This window comes from Peromyscus maniculatus, chromosome X (assembly GCF_049852395.1).
Source record: "Peromyscus maniculatus bairdii isolate BWxNUB_F1_BW_parent chromosome X, HU_Pman_BW_mat_3.1, whole genome shotgun sequence".
Lineage (NCBI taxonomy): Eukaryota > Metazoa > Chordata > Mammalia > Rodentia > Cricetidae > Peromyscus > Peromyscus maniculatus.
Genome location: NC_134875.1, coordinates 17,056,344 through 17,069,267, shown reverse-complemented (window position 1 = coordinate 17,069,267; position 12,924 = coordinate 17,056,344). Strand labels below are relative to the sequence as shown.

At 35.6% G+C, this 12,924-nt stretch overlaps 1 protein-coding gene across 3 annotated transcripts in view; it reads right to left on the bottom strand.

Annotated features, from left to right (window-relative positions):
• Fgf13 (fibroblast growth factor 13) overlaps positions 1 to 12,924 on the bottom strand; it is a 497,128-nt gene that overhangs the window by 68,560 nt on the left and 415,644 nt on the right. For all 3 annotated transcript variants that reach the window (XM_015987384.3, XM_042268835.2, XM_006993891.4), the window contains 2 exons: positions 11,943 to 12,053; positions 5,975 to 6,078 (listed from right to left, as the gene is read on the bottom strand). In XM_015987384.3, the coding sequence (XP_015842870.1) occupies positions 5,975 to 6,078; positions 11,943 to 12,053 (215 nt within the window). The remainder of the gene's footprint in view (positions 1 to 5,974; positions 6,079 to 11,942; positions 12,054 to 12,924) is intronic.

The window sequence follows — 12,924 nt, the reverse complement described above, 5'->3', positions numbered from 1 at the left end:
AAACCAAAGGTAAGAAAAATTTTCTTTATGCATAATGAATGGTAATTTCCTGTGGTTTCAGAAAGACTTAGTTATATCATGGTTAAAAGTAAATATGTTATGAAATAATGGTTAATTATGATCATGTGTGCCACAGATGGTTTCTCACTGCCACTTGAGCCTACACCAAGTCTGTCCCCTATGGCAACAAGAAATAAAAATGGGGAAAGTGTGTGCAGTACAAGAACCCTAAGATTAATCATGAGAGATATATTGTTATCTCTATGGCAATAACAACATGGAGGTGTTTTTATTTAATGAATAAAGGTAAGAAAGAAAATTGAACTGAAATAGAATTATGGGAAACAAAAGCAATGTAGTCCTTCAGAAATGTAAAGACAATCTGTAGAATAGAAAATCTCTACTCTGATTTATAAACCACAAAATCTGTCTGTTTTCTTTTATTTCAATTTGGATAATGGCTTTTCTATCAACTGAAATGCCAAAGGTCAAATTCTCCCTCTCATTCATGACTTCTAGTGACCCTCCTCTTCACATATTTGTTAAAAAGTCACTATGTGGACACAGCATTTCGGTTATGTGTTGAATGTGAATGGTACTTATTACTATGGGAAACGTAGAGAAAATATGCAGCATGCAAAGGGAAAAGAGTTTTCCAAATATTATTTGTACATGACCAGCAAAGAAAAAAGAAAATTCATCACATCTAATAATATGGACAAAACTAAAGATGGAGAGAGTTTTAAGCAGGGTCAAAAAGTGTCAACAGCTTGAATAAAAGTAAAACAAGAACTGTGAGTTTATTATATGATAATTTGCTGTGCAATAATCCTTCTGTACACTGTAAATATGTAATTACTATCATTGGTTATTAAAAAGCTGACAGGCCAGTAGCCAGGCAGGAAGTATAGGTGGGATAGCCAGACACAGAGGACTCTGGGAGAAAGGAGGGTAGAGTCAGAGGAGTCACCAGCCAGACGGAGGAGTGGGACATACTAAATGGGATAGAGGTAAAAGCCACAAGCTTTGAGACAGCACATAGATTAATAGAAATTGGTTAAGTTGTAAGAGCTAGCTAGTAACAAGTCTGAGCTATTGGCCAAGATTTTACAATTAATATAAGCCCCTTATGGTAATTTGGGATGGGAAAACTCTGCCTACAATAGTCTTTGGTGATCTTGCTAAAAAGATTTTCAATGGAGTTAAAGCCACACTACAGTGGATAGAAGAGAGATAGGAAAAAAAATCAAAAGCAATAGAAGGTCGAAATTTCTGAATAATCTGGAGACACCAGTGACTATCTAGGGTGGAAGGGGGAGGAGAGGTTGAGGAAGGCTTTCAAGGAGCAGAGGTTGTTCATTTGTTTGTATGGTTTGGTTTCTTTCCTTTTCCTTTTATTTTTTCGGTGAATATTAACTAAACAATAGGAGCTAGTAGTTAAGGCGTAAAGATATATGAAGTGAAGCCCCAAGGTAGAAGAGAGGGTGATTAAAAGATAAATGGTAGAATGACATAGAGAAGAAGGAACACTCTACAAATAGGTAAGGATAACAGGATGACAGGGGCAGATGCTAGTGTACCATGTTTGCATATGATAGACAAGGAAACTGCATTTTCTGCCAGATGACCCCTATTTTCCCATTAACATACAATGCTAGTCTGTGAAAATCCAAAACATAGAGATGGAGGAGGTAAAGAACAGCTATTTGGGGGAAAGGAGAAAGGAAAACATGGCCACACATGGGAAAAATGCAGCCATAAGTCAAATCCATCCCACTCTCTGTTTTAGTGAATAAATTCTTACTGGAACACAGTAATATTCATTCATTTATTTTATTGCCTATGATTGCTTTTGTGCTACAACCGCAAAGGTGAATGGTTATGATAGAAATTTTATGGCCTACCTACAGAGCCTAACTATTTACCAAGTAAGTTGACTATGATCTCATTTGGATAGAATTATGTTCGATTTGGGTCTAGAGATCACATTTTAAATGAGATGAAAATAAAATAGTGTGCCAGAGGGGATGATGATCAATTTGTTGAAGGGACCTGAAGTCAAAATTGATAGAGAATTGGAACATTTACTCAGAGAGGAGTCAGTTTTCATTCCTAGAACAGAATAGTTTAGATATTTCATCCCTGCATTTAGCTCTGGCATAAATCAGAAATATTTCCACCTTAATGAGAATGTAATTACTTTCAGTAGTTTGCAATTGCTTATTTAAGGTTATTTTCCCTTAACAGAAAATACATATATGTAGGGTTTTGAATAAGAAAAGCCATCACTGGCTTATATATATGAATATTGGTCCTAGTTGGTGGAACTGTTTGGGAAGGATTAGGAGATATGGACTTGTGGGAGGAGCTGTGTCACTGGGGTGGCTTTGAGGTTTCAAAAGACTCACTTTATTCCCAGTGTGGCTATCTGCATCTTACTTGTGGATTGTGATGTGAGCTCTGAGCTGCTGCTCCAGCTGCAATGCCTTCCCTCTGCCATTATGGACTCTAACCATTGGGAACCCTAAGCCCAGTTCAATGCTTTCTTTCATAAGTTGCCTTAGTCATAAAAAAAGGAACTAAGATAGAAGTTAGTGTTGGAGTGGTACTGCTGTTGTGACAGAAATGACCATAGTGATTTTTGAAGGAATGTGATTGTATGCTGTAAGCAGAGATGAATTGGAAGACAGTAATGCTGACAGTTATACAGACAATGGACACCTGGCTCCAGAGATTTCAGAGGGGAACAATATTTATAACCAGGTTAGAAATCATTTTGGGCTGTTGTGGCAAAGGGTTTGGTTGCTTTCTTCCTTTGTCCTAAGAATTTTCTGAGGCTAAATGTAAAATAAACCAATTTCTTTGGTAGAAGAGTTTTCAAGAAACAAGTGGGGCAAAAATAAGTACAAAATACAGTTCGAAAAGAAAAAAAAAGCACTGAAAAATATAATGTTGGAGCCAAGGTTTGTACTGAAAAAGGTAAGGAGATTGAGGAGAGGCCTGATCCACAAAAGAAGAAAGGAGGGTTGCCCTCAGAGCAAGACCCCATTCATCTAGGCTTCCAACTTGTGAGGAAAGGCCTCAGTAATTTTCTGCTCCTCAAATATAGAAACAAAGGAAAGCTGCAGCAAATGTAATTCAATGGGGCCAGGCTGCATCCTAAGCAGGCAGGTAAACTTAGCAGCACCCTCCATTTGATTCTGGTTCAAGAATCATAGAGGATACACAGATAAAAGGGTTGTGAAATCTTTCTCCATGGTAAGGAGAGTCATTGGGGCCAGATAATGTATGATAAGGCAGTTCCTGAATGAAGCAACAGTGGGAAGTGAAACCTGGTTGTGCTGAAGACCCTAAGATGCTGAACATGCTAGAGATATGGGATATCTGCCAAGAAGAGCTGTATGTGGGGATTTGAATTATCCTGAGAGTAAGATTTATCTTGAAGGCAGCAAAGTTGAAAGAACAGAGCCATATAACCCTTCAACAATGGATGTGGAGCTACAGCATGTGGAGCTTTCCCTGCTAGGTTTTGGTCTGGGTTTGGTTCAATATTTTCTCACTATGCCTGATTCTTCCCTTTTAAGATGTATATTCTATGACATTGTATGTTAGAATTATGCATTTTTTTAATCTTATGGGGGGTTACAATTAAGACATTGCCTTGAGTCTCAGAAAAAACTATGGACTTTTAAACAGTGTTTAGACTGAAAAACTATAGAGAATTTTGATATTGGACTAAACACAATTCACATTGTGATATGGCCATGAGACTATGGGTGCTAGGGAATGGAATGTGGTAATTTGACTATAAATGGCCTCTATAAGCTTATGTTTGAATACTTGGTCTCCTAGGAGTGGGACTATTTGGGAAGGATTAGGAGGTGTGGCCTTGTTGGAGGATGTGTGTCACTAGGGGTAAGCTTTGAGATTTCAAAAGACTCATGTCATTCCCAATGTGTCTCTGCTTCCTGCTTTTAGAGTAAAATGTAAGCTCACAGCTGCTACTCTGGGCACCTGTCACCATGCCTTCACCCCACCATCATAGACTCTAAGCCTCTAGAACCATAACCCTAACTAAACTCTTCCTTTTATGAGTTTCCTCTGGGTCACAGTGTCTTATCATAGCAATAGAAACACTAACTAAAGCAATATTGTCTTCTCGAGTATGTTCATTATTCTATTTTCTTTCCATGTCTGCATATTTTATCAAGGAGGAGTCATTTCTCATATTAAAAGCCTACTTTTGCATTTGGCCTTGTTGATCTAAAAGAGGTCACTTGTAATGAAATTATGCTATAGTACTACACAAACCTAAAGAGAATTCCATTACTTTTCCTATAATACTAGCACTGTATTGATAGAGTAATAGATTTCCTGAAGCTTCCAATGAATTCAACGTTTTAGTTTATCAAATAGAGTAAAACCCCTGTATGTCATAAGAAATAAGATGGACAAAATGCTGACAAGTGCCCAGAGTTTGAGGTGCCTGATGACTGAGCCTTTGTGGGCATGTTCTTCTCTCACATCTCTTTCCCATCTTGGCCACTTAAAACCAAGGTGACTGCATGATTTTTACAATGTCTGTTAAGTCTTTTTACACATTTGAATTTGAATGAAATTCAGCTAACAAGACAGCACAAACGTGAATACAGATTAATTGTTTAATTTGCAGTTTGAAGAATGGATTTTGATAGCTGGTAATCACCTCCTTGTTAGGGCTGGTAGGCAGTTGGATAAGCAGTTTTTTCCCCCATTTTTGAAAGCCTAAAGATTTTCTACATTGATTGAATGACTGTATGAGGGTTGGAGGACTAAACTAAGACAATCATGGTTGATATCAAGTACTTTTTACCACAAAATGATTTCACCAGCCCAATTTCTCCATTTTAAACATCCTGTCCCTGTCTTAAAATGCATGAATTCAAAATAAATATTAAAAATGTTAATGATTGTTCATAACCTGAAAGTAGATCTATTGATAGGAATAAAATTCTAACTGTAGTACTATGCCATTTTAAAATTATATTTAAATGTAAAATATTGCTTAACAAAGTACATTTGGTCCCAAGTTATTCACTAAACTGTAGCCTATATTGTGTATCAATATACCTGAACAAAGTTATAGATTTGATTGTCCTCATTTTTGTTAGAATAAACACCAGAGAGAATTTTTGTGTAGGAAGAGGTTAAGTTGTATTTGACAAAAAATTATTAGTAGTATAATACAATATAATATAATATATTCATATTCATATAATCATATAATATGAATGAGTTGAGAGGATCTGGATCTCCACACACAAAATTATGATAAAGAGATGAAATGTAATTATCCTGATTTGGAAATATTTTATAAATGTACTAAAATAGCACACTCTGCACCAGAAATATGACCGTCAATCAAAAATTTTCAAAAGTGTTTAAAAGGATGGAAATGTTTATTTCCCTGATTTGATCATCATATACTGTATGCAAATATTGAATTATCACACTTTACCCATAAATTTTTAATAAAGAATTAAAAGTTGAAACAGATGGAAATTGTACTAACTGAACAGACTAGCAATGACTATTGAGGAGCATTTTTCAAACCAGTTTTTGTGTCCTGGAATTGATCTAACAGAGAGATCTCATTAATTTCTTCAGGAATAAATGGTGACAGATATGGTTATGTAGTTACTAACTGCTTTGTTTCCCACAGCTGCAAAGCCTGACTCCCAACTTAATGGTACATACTATTCCAATAGCATTGGAATGTGTAAAACTTTTAGGTATATTATTGATTTTATGTTGACCATGCTGGTTTTCAACAGTTAATGAGAAAAAGCTACCATATTCACCAGAAAATAATTTGCCCTTCCAACTGATATATTTCCATCAAAACCAAAATCTATATCAAAAGAGCATATATCATACATTTTCTTTCATGTCAGATGAAAACTAGATGCATGAAAACATGCACACAAAGACTCACCGAGGTGTACAAGTATCCCTCGCTGTTCATTGCCAAATACAGCTTGGTTTGAACTCCTTGAATAGCCACCACTCGAAGACCAACAGGGATGAGGTTGAACAGAGCTGAAATTTCAAAGAATGTGAAAATGTTACAATTCCAATTTCATAGCTTTCCAATGTATTCAACATTGCCTGGCTTCCTAAAAGCAGTGTAGACTAAGTGAGTCTAGAAATATACAAATACAGCCTTGTTCTACTTTCTAGTGTATTTGAGCACTGATTGTATTTGCTTAACCGGATCTATAACAACATATTCTCAAAGACTCCTGGGAAAACAAAGACTTTGGTTGAAACATCCTGATTTTTAGAGCAGTGGAGGTGGGGAATATTTACATTTGGGGGGGGTAGGCAAAGTATCAGGAATAACTCTGTATATCAAAATATCACCCTTCTCAAATTAAGTTTTTAACCTGCTCCACTGGACAGTTTGTGAAAATTTCATAAGCACTGTTAGATGGAACTACTAGTTAAGGAGAAATTGCTACACTCTCCTGATACACACTACTCCAACATTTTCATTTAAATTATCTGTATTATATCCAATGCAAAAACCTCTAAATAAATCTGGGCCTTCCCAAAAAAAGTTATTTTGTATTCCTATATTCCAAGAGTAGTATTTCATAAAGAACTGGCATTTTGCAAGATGATAGAGTTGAGCAAGCTCTTGGCATTTAGTCTCAAAGATAATAGATATAGGAATAAAAATAAGGTGCTATTTGTTATTTTAATGTTTTCTGCAAAATCATTGCAAGTGGGCTAATGAGGTCTTCATCTTTCCATCTGAAGGTCTTACTGCATGAAACTTACACCCAAGCGCTCTCACAAGCACACACCACTCACTGGAGACATCCAGTGGGTGTTCTCCCACTGCCAGCTGTCTCCGCCCTCCCACACCACGAACAAAAATAAAACAGTACATTTTTAAAACGTAGTGTTTGCCACACACATCTTTTGAAAATAGCCTGTGCACCTTTCTCCTGAAAGTCATAGACCAATGTTGATGATTTTTGCTCTGTTTCTTGAGTTTGTTGGGGGTGATAAACTGGTCTGTTACTTTCGTGAACAAGAATTTAAAGGTATCACTCCCATGTATAAGTTTTTTTTTTCTAGAATCACTTAACTTTGAGCACTCTGTTGCACTAGATAGGATAATATGGGCAAAAATATTAATAAGGAACAAAATATTCCTTGTGAAGCCTACAATACATCTTTCCCTTAAAATTTGGGTGCTATCAAAGAGGAGCTAGGACATATTGTACAGTTCAAAATACAAGTGTTCCTACCACATGCCACTGATGGCACTTCATTCAATACTCACCATATAAAAAGCTGTGCCCTTCTGTTATGTGAAGTAAAGAAAACTAATTGCAAGCCAGGATCATGTGCTATAATTGACAATGTAATGTACAGGAAATAAACCCAATATCTTTGAGTACATCATGTATAAGTCATGTTTCTTTCTGTTGATGGTACTCTGCTTACAGCAGGTACTCAAAACACATTTGTAGAATGATACCAAACTGTATCATGGGAACCTCGTCATGTATTTGGGGGATATAATGCATGACAATCATATTATATAAATCCTCATAGTTCAAAAATCTGAGAACTACAATAAACTAAACAAAAAGCTCTATGTGGGTTTGTTTAAAGTCAATATCACCATGTGCCTGAAACCTAATTGGGTTAAAGTAATAGATAACAGAGAAAGATGTTAAATGAAACTGAAAATTATTTCTAGAATCTTATTTTATAAAAACAATATTCTGAACCTTATTAGTTGTGAGAATGTAGCTTTTAATGTCAGAGATGAGCATAGAGGGAAGTAGAGAGGGAAGATAATGATAACAATTTGATTTTTGTGTTGATTTTCACTGCACTCAGATTTCTGTTTTAATGAAACAGAAATGCTTAAATTTTAAGCAGTAGAGAATTAAAGGAGAAAGAGAAGCAAAGAACATTAATTCATATTACCTATTCTTGAAGAGTGGCATTGAGTTTGTAGGAGGCCATTCATTATGTAATCTAAGTATTTATGAAGCTAGATACACAGACACAAATAGACACAGACACAGACACAGACACACACACACACACACCACACACACACACACACGCCAAAAGTGAAGAGTAGAAAAATTTGTAGTAGTTGATCATACATACCACATACCAATCCAATCTTTTCTTTAGATATTCAAGATGAAGTACAGAGTTGTCTCTGAATTTTTCCAAAAAGGCAATCTTCCCATATAAAAATGCAAAAAGCTGTTATGCTTAGACAGAATCACTGTGGTCTTGCTCTCTTTCCCATTTTCCTTTTTTTGAGACAGAATCTTACTTTCTCTGGCAGGTCTGACTCTTCCTATGCAGCTCAGACTGATCAGGACCTGTCAGAAATTTTCCTGCCTCAGTCTCCTTAGTTGGGGTTGGAGGCACGCCCTACCACTCACGGCTTTGCCTTGCCTCTCTAAACTTGGAGTACTTCTTTATGGACTTAAAATGTAGCAAGAACAATTTAATTTCAGGCTTATTGTAATCAGAGGCTAGCCAGTCTCAATTTCTTCAGAATATAAACAATGATAAATGTAATGTAGGGTAATGCCAGTTTCAGGACAGATGGATTTCAGAGTCCAGAAACATACTAGAATTTTGTTATGAATAATTTCAATGGTAACCAACAACTTCCTCTATAATACACCATTGGGTCATGTGCATTGCATCTGTTATGGCTTGCTACCTTTTCCCAGAAAACTGTACTCACAGTTAATAGGACTATACAACAGTAACAAAAGAAAAAAAAAGATATTATTTTGATCAGGATGAAAAATTTCTCAATAAAGGTGTTTCTAAAACACATTCAAGTAAATACCTAAAATCTTTTCTTCTCTTTCATCTATATTTTAAGAGATTTGTTTGTTTGTTTTTGTTTGGTTTGGTTTTTTGAGCTAGGGTTTCTTTGTGGAGCCCTGGCTGTCCAGGACCTCACTCTGTAGACCAGGCTGGCCTCGAACTCACACAGATTCATCTGCATCTGCCTCCTCAGTGCTGGGATTAATATGTGCACCACCATGCCTGACCATTTATTTATTTCTTCATTCATATATTCATTAATTTTGTGGATCTTAAGAGATTTTTAATGTATAACCTCCATGTTGTTTCATATTTGATCGTTATTGTGCCTATATAAAAACAAACACTTCTAACATAAAAGGACCACTTTTTTAGGGCTATGCTCCCTCCTTGGCATTCAAAGATGAACTCTACACTAAATACCTACTTCCACACTGCTTAAACTAAGGCCAATTTCTCTAAGAGACTAATAATTAACAAAGGTATTCTTTTAATGTACTGAAGAATCATGATACAGTGAACTGACAAAACTATTGCAGGTTTGAAGAAAAGGGGGAATCTATCTCTTTAAAATCAATTCTTTGTACCCAAGGATGATAATTAAACTGCCTACATGAAATAAATATCTATCATCTTTGCCTTTTCAGGGAAAAATACATAATTTATGTCTTACTTACCCACGATGAAATTTCATTGGATTGACATTTACCATTATAATAAATTTACATAAGGTAACCTTAAATGCATGGTATCAAACATGGTTTTCGAAATGGACATACATAAAGCATGAGATTATTTGCTTTATCATGTAATCTTATTTACCATATCAAAGTCAAAATAACATAAAATCAATTAAATTGTACTAAATTAAAAAAAAAACTATGATGAAAAGAAAAATATAAACACAATACTGGGAATGCATGTTGAGGAAATATTACAATGAGTCACGGTAGAAAAAAATAAAACTTATATTGTTGTTCCTTTTATTTAAATAATTACTTAAACTTAATATCAAAAAATTGCTTTGCTTTGGAGGGTATAAATTTGAATGGCCATACTTGCAATTTGATACATCAGTTTAATCAATAGGCATCGGTATTTTATGATACAATATCAATGGAGAAGTGAAGTTAGCTCCCTAGGCTTTTGGCTGCTTTTCAACCCAGGGCAGTCAAGCTTGATTTTTCTTCTGTGATGCTTTCCATTTGTGTGCTGTATGGCATGGTAATACTTACCTTTGATTGACTTACTGCTATATATTTTAGTCAGACTAGACATGGATTCTTGTTATCTGGCAATGTTCCCTAAAGGTCTCTGAATGTCATTAGCATACAGAAATTGCTCAGTTATAAGGCAACCAAAGGAAGAAACTATGCATTTGTAGGAATGAAGGAGTATAACCTAATATACAATATAAAGATCCATAGTAAGAAATGGAGGTCTCTCTCTCTCTCTCTCTCTCTCTCTCTCTCTCTCTCTCTCTCTCTCTCTCTCTCTCTGTGTGTGTGTGTGTGTGTGTTGTCTATCTCCTAAAATGAGTATGTACAGTGTGATCTTTATGAGTTTGGCATATCACTTAGACACAGCACACTGAATCATCTATTTAAAACAATACTGTTCCTTTTGAGGAAATGAATAAACACTAGAAACAAATACTTCTCCTCTATTTGAACCTGGATATTTAAAGCATATGAGAACAATCCTGATTTGTAGCTCATCACAAATGTCCCTTTAACAATGCTCATTTTCTAGAGACTAGAGAGTAGCACACATTCCTTAATTCTGTCCCCAAACATCAATCTGTATACATAATTTGATGGAATATTTTATTATGGACCACTATGTATTAATGTGTGTTACTTGATTGCAGTAAAGTGCTCTGCTTCATTTGGGTAGCTGTTTTAAATGGAATAGTATGCATGAAGGATTAACTAGGATTCGTTATAAAACTTTAATATCATCACTCCAACACAGCATTTGGTAGAACACCGGAGAGCCATTCAATATACAGGGCTTTCATCCTAGAAAGCAAAAGATTTTTCTTTAAGGGTAATTGAAGGTAACTTTCTCTTGAGGTAATATTTCAACCTCCAGTCCAGGAAATATTCTTTAAAGGTGTGAAATTCTTTAATCCTTAATACTGGGGCACTTATCTATGGTTTTACTGCCTACAGTAATGCAGTTCCAAAAGAACGCACTACAGAGAACTCCTTAGCAGCCAGACCTACTTTCCTCAGCTGTTTTCTCAGCCAACAATGGGAATATTTCTAGGAACTAAATCTGAGAGAAATGAATCCAAATTTTGGAAAACAGAGAATGAATAATGAGAACCAAGAACTTTAGTCCGCAGAAACAAACAAGTAAGTCTGCAGATAGCTGTAAATTGCAAGAAGACAACAATTATTAATATTGAAAAAAGGGGGCACTATTGGTGTTTTTGTTTTAATTACTACAAATAAATATTTGTAGACAAAGATTATGTAACAGACACCTTCAGATCACTAAGCTTTAAGAATTAGAAGTAAAACTCCCTTTTGAAGCATTTCCTTCTTGCTTCCCCATTAATGTCTCCAGTTTAGTCTACAAGAAGTCCCCTTGCAGACCCATGTAGGTAACTCAGTGTTAAATATCGATTAGTCTCATAGTTATTGGTATATGTGGCAGGTGAGGGGCAGAGGCAAAAGCTTGTAACAATGAATTATCATGGTGTGAAACCACTCCTGCCTCTTGGGATGAGACTCATTTTTAAGAGTGGAGATAGCATGCTATTTCAGGATCGTTGTGTGGGTGAGAAATTTTTCTGGGGGAAAAAGTAATAAAATCCAAAGGACAGCCATAAATCTATCTAGATTACCATGGAGATGACATTTGGATCAACCTTCAGATGGTGTCAACATTATTTGCTCTACTTTATATTTTAGATGTTTCTGTGTTCAACTTCCTGTAGGTGAGCCTGTGTAAACAGGGTTATGTCACATGACCATATTTTGCATTCACCTAAGGATTTGGCAAGGTTTGTTTGAATTAAAAATAAATAAATAGAAAGAACCCAAAGTCAATAACATGAAGTCACTTACTATAAGTGCTGTCCTCGTCTTTGGTACCATCAATGGTTCCATCTGCCTGCAGTTGCAAGTGGTAGCCCTGTCGGCTGTATAGTTTGGTAACTATACCCTTAAGCTGAGGCTCTGCAAAGAGAACAATGGTTTGGGTCAATTGATGAGACTCCGGATTCAAAAATTCTAATTTCATCTACAACTTTTAGTGGGGAGAAAATCAAACTACATTTTCAAAGAGTACTCTGGAAGAAAGAAAAGAAGCAAAGAAATGAGAAGTTTCTGAATAAGCCTTAGAGTATCCAAAGAAACATTTGATTTCTATTTCCAAATACTGGTAATGCACTGAAGCTTTTGACAAAGCCCACTCTTTGTTAGAGCTGGTCCTTTGGCTTAGTCGCACTCCACCTCATTAAACACTCTGAATGGGTTGGCAAATGGCACAGTCTATCTTCTTAATAATGGGTTACTTTTCATGTGGAAGAAAAATAAATACAAAAATAATTTAGAGTTGCTTACCAACCAGGTGCCAAAATCCACCAGTAAAGATTTCCTTAAGAATCAACCCAATTTATATAAATAATTGCCACCACTCTAAGAAGGTTATATATCTAACCTAGAATTTCATCAAAGGACCTGCATCTTGAAAACTGAGGCTTCCGTTCAAGACAATGAAAGGAGGGGAGGGGGGAGAAAACAGCCATTGCCATCCCTGTCAGATTGTTTTTTTTTTTTCTTATGGGAAATGGACGTGAAAAGAACAATTTCTGTTGATAAGGAGGAAGGAAATTAAATCGTACTTATTTTCAAATTTGATATCAAAAACATGATTATCCAAAACATAGGTTCTTGATTAAAATGATCTTCAATTATGAATCACCATAGATTAATCAAGCACTTAATTTATTTATAACAGCCATGATATCTAAAATTTGCTTTTATTGAATACAGACACCTGCATTGAAATAATATTTATTGGAGTCACATAATCACACATTGTAAC